General features: G+C 58.7%; 1 protein-coding gene across 7 annotated transcripts in view; it reads left to right on the forward strand.

The window, feature by feature from the left end:
• The window catches only part of LOC122924278 (microtubule-associated serine/threonine-protein kinase 2-like), a 103270-nt gene that overhangs the window by 47745 nt on the left and 41196 nt on the right, over positions 1-14329 (forward strand). The window contains exons 1-2 of one of the 7 annotated variants that reach the window (XM_044275225.1): positions 1186-1690; positions 2022-2207. The exons of 5 other annotated variants lie outside the window; for them this stretch is intronic. In XM_044275225.1, coding sequence (XP_044131160.1) covers positions 1641-1690; positions 2022-2207 — 236 coding nt within the window. In that variant the 5' untranslated portion in view covers positions 1186-1640. Of the gene's footprint in view, positions 1-1185; positions 1691-2021; positions 2208-14329 lie in introns of those variants that run through there. One more of the 7 variants, XM_044275228.1, reaches the window with a different exon arrangement.

A 14329-nucleotide genomic window follows, 5' to 3' on the forward strand; every position in this document is an offset into this window, starting at 1 on the left:
ATCTACAAGGTGCACGGTCTGCCACAAGATACGCCAATTTTATTACGAGGGCTGCTCTGAGGCCCCCACAGGTCAGACATTGAGGCCTGGGCTCTCATGGCTGCAGTACTGCGCTTCACCTGCAGGTGCCACTGGAGTCTCTTCACATTTCCTATGGCTGCCCCCTGTATCGTTGCGGGTGTTACCCCCATGCCACGTAGATTGCGCTGTCTGCCGCCCCCTAGTTATCGTGACAGAGGACAGATGTTCCCTACGTTTGCAGCGGTTCTAGACAAGTTTTCAGACAGTTTAGACAAGGACGGCAAATATCTGTAGCACCATTGCTGGGCGCTGACGTAGCAGTGGGCGCCATTGCTGGGCGCTGACGTAGCAGTGGGCGCTGACGTAGCAGTGGGCGCTGACGTAGCAGTGGGCGCTGACGTAGCAGTGGGCGCTGACGTAGCAGTGGGCGCCGTTGCTGGGCGCTGACGTAGCAGTGGGCGCCGTTGCTGGGCGCTGACGTAGCAGTGGGCGCCGTTGCTGGGCGCTGACGTAGCAGTGGGCGCCGTTGCTGGGCGCTGACGTAGCAGTGGGCGCCGTTGCTGGGCGCTGACGTAGCAGTGGGCGCCGTTGCTGGGCGCTGACGTAGCAGTGGGCGCCGTTGCTGGGCGCTGACGTAGCAGTGGGCGCCGTTGCTGGGCGCCGACGTAGCAGTGGGCGCCGTTGCTGGGCGCCGACGTAGCAGTGGGCGCCGTTGCTGGGCGCCGACGTAGCAGTGGGCGCCGACGTAGCAGTGGGCGCCGACGTAGCAGTGGGCGCCGACGTAGCAGTGGGCGCCGACGTAGCAGTGGGCGCCGACGTAGCAGTGGGCGCCGACGTAGCAGTGGGCGCCGTTGCTGGGCGCCGACGTAGCAGTGGGCGCCGTTGCTGGGCGCCGACGTAGCAGTGGGCGCCGTTGCTGGGCGCCGACGTAGCAGTGGGCGCCGTTGCTGGGCGCCGACGTAGCAGTGGGCGCCGTTGCTGGGCGCCGACGTAGCAGTGGGCGCCGTTGCTGGGCGCCGACCTCGCTGTACAGCCACAGTTTGGGGACTGTTCATTGGCTCTGCAGTCCAGCTAAAAAGGACATGTGGGCGGGGTCTTGTCGTAGTCCTACTTACCTGATGCCCGGTATCTGGTAGTCTAGTCCAGATCTCGCGACCATAGAGGCGTCTCCCTGGAGCTGTCTGGTGTCTCCGAGGTTACGGAGTATGGATCCGGCTGGGCAGGGTGCAGATTGGAGCGTGCACTTACCTCAGGACTGACCTAGCTCAGACGTGGAGAGGAACGCTCGCTGTGTGAGAGGAACAGCTGCACCCTCCAGCGTCCTGGCCTCCTGCATGGTGCCCGCGCCCCTCCTCCACCCTCTGAGGCCGAGGTGAAGATTTGGCTGGGTGTCGGTGACTTGCTGTCACCCATATCATGCGTGCACTGCTATTTATATGTCTGCTAAGTCCCAGGTGGACCGTGCTGGGGGCGGCCAGCCTCGCAGACATCCACACAAGGAGCAGACGCGGCTCCCAGAGGATCGCTGCTCCGGAGCATGACTGCAGCTCTGACCACTTACTTCCACTGACATTGGATTCTTGGGCGTTTGCTGCATTGTTGTCTGTGTAGACGCCACCATGATGAAGCGCAGGAGAGAGCAGCTTGGAGCCCCCAACCTCCGACTCCAGTAAGTGCCGCTGCGGCTCCTGTTAGGTCCTGGTTTAGTTATTTTCTGGGTGGTCGTGCATCGTGGCGCTGTGATTGGTGGATGAGGCGGCGTCTGACGTGTTCCTGGCTGCAGACATGGCGCTCTCTAGTTGTCTGTAAGTTCATCATACCGTACTACGGCGCCGCCTTTAACCGCATCTTGTGGGTTTAGTGAAGCATTAACTACAAATGTCGCCCTTACTTGGGTGATATGTGGGGGCCCCCAGGATCCAGTCCTGCAGCGGGCCCCATGTGCTGTTCCCCATCTCCTCATCCCTGTCTAATTCTGCCTTTCTGTGGTGTTCTGTCAGAATCTTCTGCCCACTGCATCTCCATGGCCGAGGAGGTGACGGGCAGCACCGCCTTCTATCCCCATCATCCGCACCTAACCTCCAGCATCTCACGGTGCCGTACAGCGCAGATTGTGCGCTCAATGCTGCTCCCTTTTTCACCTCTTCTCAGATGCAGAGTAACCCCGGCAGCCCGCTACAATGGAGGTAAGGGGGCGAGTGACAGTGTTGTGGGGTCACCATGTATAACACCCGCATGTTCTGACGTTTGCCTTACAGCATGTGTGCATGAAAGTGTGTGGGGAATTCCGAGCCCGGACCATAGGGGGAGTCGGTGTCCGCTCCTGTGTGGGGCATTCCGAGCCCGGACCATAGGGGGCGTCTGTGTCCGCTCCTGTGTGGGGCATTCCGAGCCCGGACCATAGGGGGCGTCTGTGTCCGCTCCTGTGTGAGGCATTCCGAGCCCGGACCATAGGGGGCGTCTGTTTCCGCTCCTGTGTGAGGCATTCCGAGCCCGGACCATAGGGGGCGTCTGTGTCTGCTCCTGTGTGAGGCATTCCGAGCCCAGACCATAGAGGGCGTCTGTGTCTGCTCCTATGTGGGGCATTCCGAGGAGCCCGGACCATAGGGGGCGTCTGTGTCTGCTCCTGTGTGGGGCATTCCGAGCCCGGACCATAGGGGGAGTCGGTGTCCGCTCCTGTGTGGGGCATTCCGAGCCCGGACCATAGGGGGCGTTTGTGTCCGCTCCTGTGTGAGGCATTCCGAGCCCGGACCATAGAGGGCGTCTGTGTCTGCTCCTATGTGGGGCATTCCGAGGAGCCCGGACCATAGGGGGCGTCTGTGTCTGCTCCTGTGTGGGGCATTCCGAGCCCGGACCATAGGGGGAGTCGGTGTCCGCTCCTGTGTGGGGCATTCCGAGGAGCCCGGACCATAGGGGGCGTCTGTGTCTGCTCCTGTGTGGGGCATTCTGAGCCCGGACCATAGGGGGCGTCTGTGTCCGCTCCTGTGTGAGGCATTCCGAGCCCGGACCATAGGGGGAGTCGGTGTCCGCTCCTGTGTGAGGCATTCCGAGCCCGGACCATAGGGGGCGTCTGTGTCCGCTCCTGTGTGAGGCATTCCGAGCCCGGACCATAGGGGGCGTCTGTGTCTGCTCCTGTGTGGGGCATTCCGAGCCCGGACCATAGGGGGAGTCGGTGTCCGCTCCTGTGTGAGGCATTCCGAGCCCGGACCATAGGGGGCGTCTGTGTCCGCTCCTGTGTGAGGCATTCCGAGCCCGGACCATAGGGGGCGTCTGTGTCTGCTCCTGTGTGGGGCATTCCGAGCCCGGACCATAGGGGGCATCTGTGTCTGCTCCTGTGTGGGGCATTCTGAGCCCGGACCATAGAGGGTGTCGGTGTCTGCCCCTGTGTGGGGCATTCTGAGGAGCCCGGACCATAGGGGGCGTCTGTGTCTGCCCCTGTGTGAGGCATTCTGAGCCCGGACCATAGGGGGCGTTTGTGTCTGCTCCTGTGTGAGGCATTCCGAGCCCGGACCATAGGGGGCGTCTGTGTCTGCTCCTGTGTGAGGCATTCCGAGCCCGGACCATAGGGGGCGTCTGTGTCCGCTCCTGTGTGAGGCATTCCGAGCCCGGACCATAGGGGGAGTCGGTGTCCGCTCCTGTGTGGGGCATTCCGAGCCCGGACCATAGAGGGTGTCGGTGTCTCCCCCTGTGTGGGGCATTCCGAGCCCGGACCATAGGGGGAGTCGGTGTCCGCTCCTGTGTGGGGCATTCTGAGGAGCCCGGACCATAGGGGGCGTCGGTGTCCGCTCCTGTGTGAGGCATTCCGAGCCCGGACCATAGGGGGCGTCTGTGTCTGCTCCTGTGTGGGGCATTCTGAGGAGCCCGGACCATAGGGGGCGTCGGTGTCCGCTCCTGTGTGGGGCATTCCGAGCCCGGACCATAGGGGGCGTTTGTGTCTGCTCCTGTGTGAGGCATTCTGAGGAGCCCGGACCATAGGGGGCGTCTGTGTCTGCTCCTGTGTGAGGCATTCCGAGCCCGGACCATAGGGGGCGTCGGTGTCCGCTCCTGTGTGAGGCATTCTGAGCCCGGACCATAGGGGGCGTTTGTGTCTGCTCCTGTGTGAGGCATTCCGAGCCCGGACCATAGGGGGCGTCTGTGTCTGCTCCTGTGTGAGGCATTCCGAGCCCGGACCATAGGGGGCGTCTGTGTCCGCTCCTGTGTGGGGCATTCTGAGCCCGGACCATAGGGGGCGTCTGTGTCTGCTCCTGTGTGGGGCATTCTGAGCCCGGACCATAGGGGGCGTTTGTGTCTGCTCCTGTGTGAGGCATTCCGAGCCCGGACCATAGGGGGCGTCTGTGTCTGCTCCTGTGTGAGGCATTCCGAGCCCGGACCATAGGGGGCGTCTGTGTCCGCTCCTGTGTGAGGCATTCCGAGCCCGGACCATAGGGGGCGTCTGTGTCCGCTCCTGTGTGAGGCATTCCGAGCCCGGACCATAGGGGGAGTCGGTGTCCGCTCCTGTGTGAGGCATTCCGAGCCCGGACCATAGGGGGAGTCGGTGTCCGCTCCTGTGTGGGGCATTCTGAGGAGCCCGGACCATAGGGGGCGTCTGTGTCCGCTCCTGTGTGGGGCATTCTGAGGAGCCCGGACCATAGGGGGCGTTTGTGTCTGCTCCTGTGTGAGGCATTCCGAGCCCGGACCATAGGGGGAGTCGGTGTCCGCTCCTGTGTGGGGCATTCCGAGCCCGGACCATAGAGGGTGTCGGTGTCTGCCCCTGTGTGGGGCAATCTGAGGAGCCCGGACCATAGGGGGCGTCTGTGTCCGCTCCTGTGTGAGGCATTCTGAGCCCGGACCATAGGGGGCGTTTGTGTCTGCTCCTGTGTGAGGCATTCCGAGCCCGGACCATAGGGGGCGTCTGTGTCCGCTCCTGTGTGGGGCATTCCGAGCCCGGACCATAGAGGGTGTCGGTGTCTGCCCCTGTGTGGGGCAATCTGAGGAGCCCGGACCATAGGGGGCGTCTGTGTCCGCTCCTGTGTGAGGCATTCCGAGCACGGACCATAGGGGGAGTCGGTGTCCGCTCCTGTGTGAGGCATTCCGAGCCCGGACCATAGGGGGCGTCTGTGTCCGCTCCTGTGTGAGGCATTCTGAGCCCGGACCATAGGGGGAGTCGGTGTCCGCTCCTGTGTGAGGCATTCCGAGCCCGGACCATAGGGGGCGTCTGTGTCCGCTCCTGTGTGGGGCATTCTGAGGAGCCCGGACCATAGGGGGCGTCTGTGTCCGCTCCTGTGTGGGGCATTCTGAGGAGCCCGGACCATAGGGGGCGTCTGTGTCTGCTCCTGTGTGAGGCATTCCGAGCCCGGACCATAGGGGGAGTCGGTGTCCGCTCCTGTGTGGGGCATTCCGAGGAGCCCGGACCATAGGGGGCGTCTGTGTCCGCTCCTGTGTGGGGCATTCCGAGCCCGGACCATAGGGGGAGTCGGTGTCCGCTCCTGTGTGAGGCATTCCGAGCCCGGACCATAGGGGGCGTCTGTGTCTGCTCCTGTGTGAGGCATTCCGAGCCCGGACCATAGGGGGCGTCGGTGTCCGCTCCTGTGTGGGGCATTCCGAGCCCGGACCATAGGGGGGGTCTGCGTCCGCTCCTGTGTGAGGCATTCCGAGCACGGACCATAGGGGGAGTCGGTGTCCGCTCCTGTGTGGGGCATTCCGAGCCCGGACCATAGGGGGCGTCTGTGTCCGCTCCTGTGTGAGGCATTCCGAGCCCGGACCATAGGGGGCGTCTGTGTCTGCTCCTGTGTGGGGCATTCCGAGCCCGGACCATAGGGGGCATCTGTGTCTGCTCCTGTGTGGGGCATTCTGAGCCCGGACCATAGGGGGCGTCTGTGTCTGCTCCTGTGTGGGGCATTCCGAGCCCGGACCATAGGGGGCGTCTGTGTCCGCTCCTGTGTGGGGCATTCTGAGCCCGGACCATAGGGGGCGTCTGTGTCTGCTCCTGTGTGGGGCATTCCGAGCCCGGACCATAGGGGGCGTCTGTGTCCGCTCCTGTGTGGGGCATTCCGAGCCCGGACCATAGGGGGCGTCTGTGTCTGCTCCTGTGTGGGGCATTCCGACCCCGGACCATAGGGGGCATCTGTGTCTGCTCCTGTGTGAGGCATTCTGAGCCCGGACCATAGGGGGCGTCTGTGTCTGCTCCTGTGTGGGGCATTCCGAGCCCGGACCATAGGGGGCGTCTGTGTCCGCTCCTGTGTGGGGCATTCTGAGCCCGGACCATAGGGGGCGTCTGTGTCTGCTCCTGTGTGGGGCATTCCGAGCCCGGACCATAGGGGGCGTCTGTGTCCGCTCCTGTGTGGGGCATTCCGAGCCCGGACCATAGGGGGCGTCTGTGTCTGCTCCTGTGTGGGGCATTCCGAGCCCGGACCATAGGGGGCGTCTGTGTCCGCTCCTGTGTGGGGCATTCTGAGCCCGGACCATAGGGGGCGTCTGTGTCTGCTCCTGTGTGGGGCATTCCGAGCCCGGACCATAGGGGGCGTCTGTGTCCGCTCCTGTGTGGGGCATTCCGAGCCCGGACCATAGGGGGCGTCTGTGTCTGCTCCTGTGTGGGGCATTCCGAGCCCGGACCATAGGGGGCGTCTGTGTCTGCTCCTGTGTGAGGCATTCCGAGCCCGGACCATAGGGGGCGTCTGTGTCCGCTCCTGTGTGGGGCATTCTGAGGAGCCCGGACCATAGGGGGCGTCTGTGTCCGCTCCTGTGTGGGGCATAAACGTCAGTAAACTCGCCTTACACCCTGCGGCTGCTGATATGAGGGCCCGCAGGTCGGAGAACACACAAACTGTTAAAGACCCCCTCCGTCTCTCAGAACCATTGTAGATCCCAGACCCTCCTCCCATTGCACCCCCATAGATCCTGTCATATTCTCACTTCAGGACCCCCATAGTTCCTGGTCCCTCCTTTCCTCAGAGCCCCCATGGACCCTGTTCCCTCAGACCCCCCCCCCCCCCCCCCCTTTAGATCCTGGCCCCGCTTCTGCCAAGGGCTCTCTTATAGCTCAGCCCCTTCTTTTCCAGGACCCCCATAGATCCCAGCCTGAGATGTGGTATTATTTTCACAGCTTTAGTATATATCATGTACTCATCCTCTGCTCTGCATCACTTCCCTGATGTTCATCCTGATCTCCCTTCTTCTTGAGTAGAATCCTAAAACAGTAAAATCTCCCCGGTTTTCTGTCCTTCCTGAGTGTACACGTTGGCTGCAGGATCCAGCTGGGGATAGGCCACAAATCCCTGTCGGAGTCACAGTACTAAATATTACTGGGTCTCTGCAAGGTGAATCCCGCATCCCGGTCTGATCCTCCTTCCAAGGTTGTTCTGTCCCTCCATCAATGGTGCGCCATCAACGGCGGAAAATCCTGAATAAGAAAAATAGAGTGAAGGTCGGGCACATCAGAGGTGACGAGGACACAGACTCGGTCACCAAACATCCAGATAAGACCGACGAGGGTTAATATTGCCCCTGAAGAAGCTGTAGCGAAGCCGTCGTCGGTCATATCTGGACGTTTGGTGACTGAGTCGGTGTCCTCGTCACCTCTGATGTGCCCGACCTTCACTCTATATTTTTCTTATTCAGGATTTTCCGCCGTTGATGGCGCGCCATTGATGGAGGATCAGACCGTGTCGCGGGATTCACGGAGAAGGGAGTACACCTTGTAGAGGCCGCTGCAGAGAGAATCGGCGCGGATCCGGAAATATTTTGCATTAAAATAATAAGACTGGCACCCACACAGGAAGAGCGGTGGCTGTCACTCAGGCTGGGTGACGGCCTCTATGGGCAGCCATGGTGGGGACAATAAAAAAAGTATACAATTATTTTTACACTCAATAATAAAATAAACACTGATAGGATAAATGTTAAAAATCAGCGGCTCCTCTTGCAGGGGGTGACCCATGTGTTCGGTGTGTCCATCTCTGTGCCGGCAGAGGATTATGATCTGGACCCAGCATTGGGCACCTCATGTGGTCGGTGTGTCAGTCTCTGGGTCTGGAGCGTCCTCTGCCGGCAGAGGATTATGATCTGGACCCAGCATTGGGCACCTCATGTGGTCGGTGTGTCAGTCTCTGGGTCTGGAGCGTCCTCTGCCGGCAGAGGATTATCATCAGGACCTGGCTCCAGGCAGACTCATGTGCTCGGTGTGTCAGTCTCTGGGTCTGGAGCGTCCTCTGCCGGCAGAGGATTATCAGGACCTGGCTCCAGGCAGACTCATGTGGTCGGTGTGTCAGTCTCTGGGTCTGGAGCGTCCTCTGCCGGCAGAGGATTATGCTCTGGACCCAGCATTGGGCACCTCATGTGGTCGGTGTGTCAGTCTCTGGGTCTGGAGCGTCCTCTGCCGGCAGAGGATTATCATCAGGACCTGGCTCCAGGCAGACTCATGTGGTCGGTATGTCAGTCTCTGGGTCTGGAGCGTCCTCTGCCGGCAGAGGATTATCATCAGGACCTGGCTCCAGGCAGACTTGTGTGGTCGGTGTGTCAGTCTCTGGGTCTGTAGCGTCCTCTGCCGGCAGAGGATTATCATCAGGACCTGGCTCCAGGCAGACTTGTGTGGTCGGTGTGTCAGTCTCTGGGTCTGTAGCGTCCTCTGCCGGCAGAGGATTATCATCAGGACCTGGCTCCAGGCAGACTCATGTGGTCGGTGTGTCAGTCTCTGGGTCTGTAGCGTACTGTGCCGGCAGAGGATTATGCTCTGGACCCGGCTCCAGGCAGACTCATGTGGTCGGTGTGTCCATCTCTGGGTCTGGAGCGTCCTCTGCCTGCAGAGGATTATGCTCTGGACCCAGCATTGGGCACCTCATGTGGTCGGTGTGTCAGTCTCTGGGTCTGGAGCGTTCTCTGCCGGCAGAGGATTATGCTCTGGACCCAGCATTGGGCACCTCATGTGGTCGGTGTGTCCATCTCTGGGTCTAGAGCGTCCTCTGCCGGCAGAGGATTATCATCAGGACCTGGCTCCAGGCAGACTCGTGTGGTCGGTGTGTCAGTCTCTGGGTCTGGAGCGTCCTCTGCCGGCAGAGGATTATCTTCAGGACCTGGCTCCAGGCAGACTCGTGTGGTCGGTGTGTCAGTGTCTGGGTCTGGAGCGTCCTCTGCCGGCAGAGGATTATGCTCTGGACCCGGCTCCAGGCAGACTCATGTGGTCAGTGTGTCCATCTCTGGATCTGGAGCGTCCTCTGCCTGCAGAGGATTATGCTCTGGACCCAGCATTGGGCACCTCATGTGGTCGGTGTGTCAGTCTCTGGGTCTGGAGCGTCCTCTGCCGGCAGAGGATTATCATCAGGACCTGGCTCCAGGCAGACTCGTGTGGTCGGTGTGTCAGTCTCTGGGTCTGGAGCGTCCTCTGCCGGCAGTGGATTATCATCAGGACCTGGCTCCAGGCAGACTCGTGTGGTCGGTGTGTCAGTCTCTGGGTCTGGAGTGTCCTCTGCCGGCAGAGGATTATGATCTGGACCCAGCATTGGGCACCTCATGTGGTCGGTGTGTCAGTCTCTCTCTGGGTCTGGAGCGTCCTCTGCCGGCAGAGGATTATCATCAGGACCTGGCTCCAGGCAGACTCATGTGGTCGGTGTGTCAGTCTCTGGGTCTGGAGCGTCCTCTGCCGGCAGAGGATTATCATCAGGACCTGGCTCCAGGCAGACTCGTGTGGTCGGTGTGTCAGTCTCTGGGTCTGGAGCGTCCTCTGCCTGCAGAGGATTATCATCAGGACCTGGCTCCAGGCAGACTCGTGTGGTCGGTGTGTCAGTCTCTGGGTCTGGAGCGTCCTCTGCCGGCAGAGGATTATCATCAGGACCTGGCTCCAGGCAGACTCGTGTGGTCGGTGTGTCAGTCTCTGCGTCTGGAGCGTCCTCTGCCGGCAGAGGATTATCATCAGGACCTGGCTCCAGGCAGACTCGTGTGGTCGGTGTGTCAGTCTCTGGGTCTGGAGCGTCCTCTGCCGGCAGAGGATTATCATCAGGACCTGGCTCCAGGCAGACTTGTGTGGTCGGTGTGTCAGTCTCTGGGTCTGTAGCGTACTGTGCCGGCAGAGGATTATGCTCTGGACCCGGCTCCAGGCAGACTCATGTGGTCGGTGTGTCCATCTCTGGGTCTGGAGCGTCCTCTGCCTGCAGAGGATTATGCTCTGGACCCAGCATTGGGCACCTCATGTGGTCGGTGTGTCCATCTCTGGGTCTAGAGCGTCCTCTGCCGGCAGAGGATTATCATCAGGACCTGGCTCCAGGCAGACTCATGTGGTCGGTGTGTCAGTCTATGGGTCTGGAGCGTCCTCTGCCGGCAGAGGATTATCATCAGGACCTGGCTCCAGGCAGACTCATGTGCTCGGTGTGTCAGTGTCTGGGTCTGGAGCGTCCTCTGCCGGCAGAGGATTATGCTCTGGACCCGGCTCCAGGCAGACTCATGTGGTCAGTGTGTCCATCTCTGCGTCTGGAGCGTCCTCTGCCGGCAGAAGATTATCATCAGGACCTGGCTCCAGGCAGACTCGTGTGGTCGGTGTGTCAGTGTCTGGGTCTGGAGCGTCCTCTGCCGGCAGAGGATTATCATCAGGACCTGGCTCCAGGCAGACTCATATGGTCAGTGTGTCCATCTCTGGATCTGGAGCGTCCTCTGCCGGCAGAGGATTATGCTCTGGACCCAGCATTGGGCACCTCATGTGGTCGGTGTGTCAGTCTCTGGGTCTGGAGCGTCCTCTGCCGGCAGAGGATTAGCATCAGGACCTGGCTCCAGGCAGACTCATGTGGTCGGTGTGTCAGTCTCTGGGTCTGGAGCGTCCTCTGCCAGCAGAGGATTATCATCAGGACCTGGTTCCAGGCAGACTCGTGTGGTCGGTGTGTCAGTCTCTGGGTCTGGAGCGTCCTCTGCCGGCAGAGGATTATGCTCTGGACCCGGCTCCAGGCAGACTCGTGTGGTCAGTGTGTCCATCTCTGGATCTGGAGCGTCCTCTGCCGGCAGAGGATTATGATCTGGACCCAGCATTGGGCACCTCATGTGGTCGGTGTGTCAGTCTCTGGGTCTGGAGTGTCCTCTGCCGGCAGAGGATTATCATCAGGACCTGGCTCCAGGCAGACTCATGTGGTCAGTGTGTCCATGCCTGGATCTGGAGCGTCCTCTGCCGGCAGAGGATTATGATCTGGACCCAGCATTGGGCACCTCATGTGGTCGGTGTGTCAGTCTCTGGGTCTGGAGTGTCCTCTGCCGGCAGAGGATTATCATCAGGACCTGGCTCCAGGCAGACTCATGTGGTCAGTGTGTCCATCTCTGGATCTGGAGCGTCCTCTGCCGGCAGAGGATTATCATCAGGACCTGGCTCCAGGCAGACTCATGTGGTCAGTGTGTCCATCTCTGGATCTGGAGCGTCCTCTGCCGGCAGAGGATTATCATCAGGACCTGGCTCCAGGCAGACTCATGTGGTCAGTGTGTCCATCTCTGGATCTGGAGCGTCCTCTGCCGGCAGAGGATTATCATCAGGACCTGGTTCCAGGCAGACTCATGTGGTCGGTGTGTCAGTCTCTGGGTCTGGAGCGTCCTCTGCCGGCAGAGGATTATCATCAGGACCTGGTTCCAGGCAGACTCGTGTGGTCGGTGTGTCAGTCTCTGGGTCTGGAGCGTCCTCTGCCGGCAGAGGATTATCATCAGGACCTGGCTCCAGGCAGACTCGTGTGGTCGGTGTGTCAGTCTCTGGGTCTGGAGCGTCCTCTGCCGGCAGAGGATTATCATCAGGACCTGGCTCCAGGCAGACTCGTGTGGTCGGTGTGTCAGTCTCTGGGTCTGGAGCGTCCTCTGCCGGCAGAGGATTATCATCAGGACCTGGCTCCAGGCAGACTCGTGTGGTCGGTGTGTCAGTCTCTGGGTCTGGAGCGTCCTCTGCCGGCAGAGGATTATCATCAGGACCTGGCTCCAGGCAGACTCATGTGGTCGGTGTATAGAAAAGGTAGGAAGCCACAGCAGCATATCCACGAAATCCTCTTTATTCAAACGAGCGCCTCACGACAAGGCATAAAATTAACAGCTGTTAATTTTATGCCTTGTCGTGAGGCGCTCGTTTGAATAAAGAGGATTTCGTGGATATGCTGCTGTGGCTTCCTACCTTTTCTATATACCTTTGGATCACGTTGGATCTGTGACCCCTTGCCCAGCTATTGCAAGACCACTAGATCGCCCTTCACAAGCCGTCTGCTGTGCTGCTCCTGACCCAATTTTCTTCATGTGGTCGGTGTGTCAGTCTCTGGGTCTGGAGCGTCCTCTGCCGGCAGAGGATTGACCTAGGTTTTGAGCCTGTGGTCATTGTGGATCTCTTGGGCTGTGGTCCCAGGTGATTTGTACTGTGTATTAGGTTTTCCTGGCTGTGGAGGAGGCCGCCATTGTGTGCTCAGGGGACCTTCCTAGTCTCTTTTCAGCTTCTGTGACCCCTCTGTGCCCAGCCGTCCCCGGCTCCTCACTCTCCAGCACTCGGCTCTTATCCTTCATCTATAATGAATAACACAGCTGGTCACCTCCTCCCCAGGATGCTCTGGGCCCTGGGTCCTTCTGGGGTCCCCAGTGACTGCCACTTCTGGAATTGTCTTTTCCAGTAACTTGATCTGGTAGCCAACCAGTTTGGCCGCCAGTAAAGTTTCGATAGGGTTGTCACCCGATTTCCTCTAATGCTGCATGGTAGATAATCCTGTGCATCAGTATGTGACTGCTGAACTGGGAAGGCTGGGGCTGTATGATAACAGCCATAGTGGTCATCACCCAGCTTTCCCAGGCACAGGTATAGGCTGAATATAAGGTGTGGAGACAGACGAGGACACCTGCTGGACTGCACAACAGATGGAGAAGTGTTTGCTGGGGTTCCTCCTGCACTCCAGAGACCTACTGATGGGGAATATAGATTGTGAGCCCCATTGGGGACAGCGTGATGAGAATGTCTGTACAGCGCTGTGGAATATGTCAGCGATATATAAGGGATGAGAATGACTGTACAGCACTGTGGAATATGTCAGCGATATGTAAGGGATGAGAATGTCTGGACAGCGCTGTGGAATATGTCAGTGATATATAAGTGATGAGAATGTCTGTACAGCGCTGTGGAATATGTCAGTGATATATAAGGGATGAGAATGTCTGGACAGCGCTGTGGAATATGTCAGTGATATATAAGTGATGAGAATGTCTGTACAGCGCTGTGGAATATGTCAGCGATATGTAAGGGATGAGAATGTCTGGACAGCGCTGTGGAATATGTCAGTGATATGTAAGGGATGAGAATGTCTGGACAGCGCTGTGGAATATGTCAGTGATATATAAGGGATGAGAATGTCTGTACAGCGCTGTGGAATATGTCAGTGATATATAAGGGATGAGAATGTCTGTACAGCGCTGTGGAATATGTCAGCGATATGTAAGGGATGAGAATGTCTGGACAGCGCTGTGGAATATGTCAGTGATATATAAGTGATGAGAATGTCTGTACAGCGCTGTGGAATATGTTAGTGATATATCAGTGATAAGAATGTCTGTACAGTGCTGTGGAATATGTCAGTGATATATAAGTGATGAGAATGTCTGTACAGCGCTGTGGAATATGTCAGTGATATATAAGGGATGAGAATGTCTGTACAGCGCTGTGGAATATGTCAGCGATATGTAAGGGATGAGAATGTCTGGACAGCGCTGTGGAATATGTCAGCGATATGTAAGGGATGAGAATGTCTGGACAGCGCTGTGGAATATGTCAGTGATATATAAGGGATGAGAATGTCTGTCTGTACAGCGCTGTGGAATATGTCAGTGATATGTAAGGGATGAGAATGTCTGGACAGCGCTGTGGAATATGTCAGTGATATATAAGGGATGAGAATGTCTGTACAGCGCTGTGGAATATGTCAGCGATATGTAAGGGATGAGAATGTCTGTACAGCGCTGTGGAATATGTCAGTGATATATAAGTGATGAGAATGTCTGTACAGCGCTGTGGAATATGTCAGTGATATATAAGAGATGAGAATGTCTGTGCAGCGCTGTGGAATATGTCAGTGATATATAAGGGATGAGAATGTCTGTACAGCGCTGTGGAATATGTCAGTGATATGTAAGGGATGAGAATGTCTGGACAGCGCTGTGGAATATGTCAGCGATATATAAGGGATGAGAATGTCTGGACAGCGCTGTGGAATATGTCAGTGATATGTAAGGGATGAGAATGTCTGGACAGCGCTCCAGATACAGGTGTCCAGCTCGGCTGTCTCTCCGTTCTGCCAATGGGGGGCACTTTTTGATTTGGATTAGTGGGCGCTTTGATGAAGGCTCGTGCCTC

Source organism: Bufo gargarizans, unplaced genomic scaffold (genome assembly GCF_014858855.1).
Source record: "Bufo gargarizans isolate SCDJY-AF-19 unplaced genomic scaffold, ASM1485885v1 original_scaffold_986_pilon, whole genome shotgun sequence".
In the NCBI taxonomy this organism is placed as follows: Eukaryota; Metazoa; Chordata; class Amphibia; order Anura; family Bufonidae; genus Bufo; species Bufo gargarizans.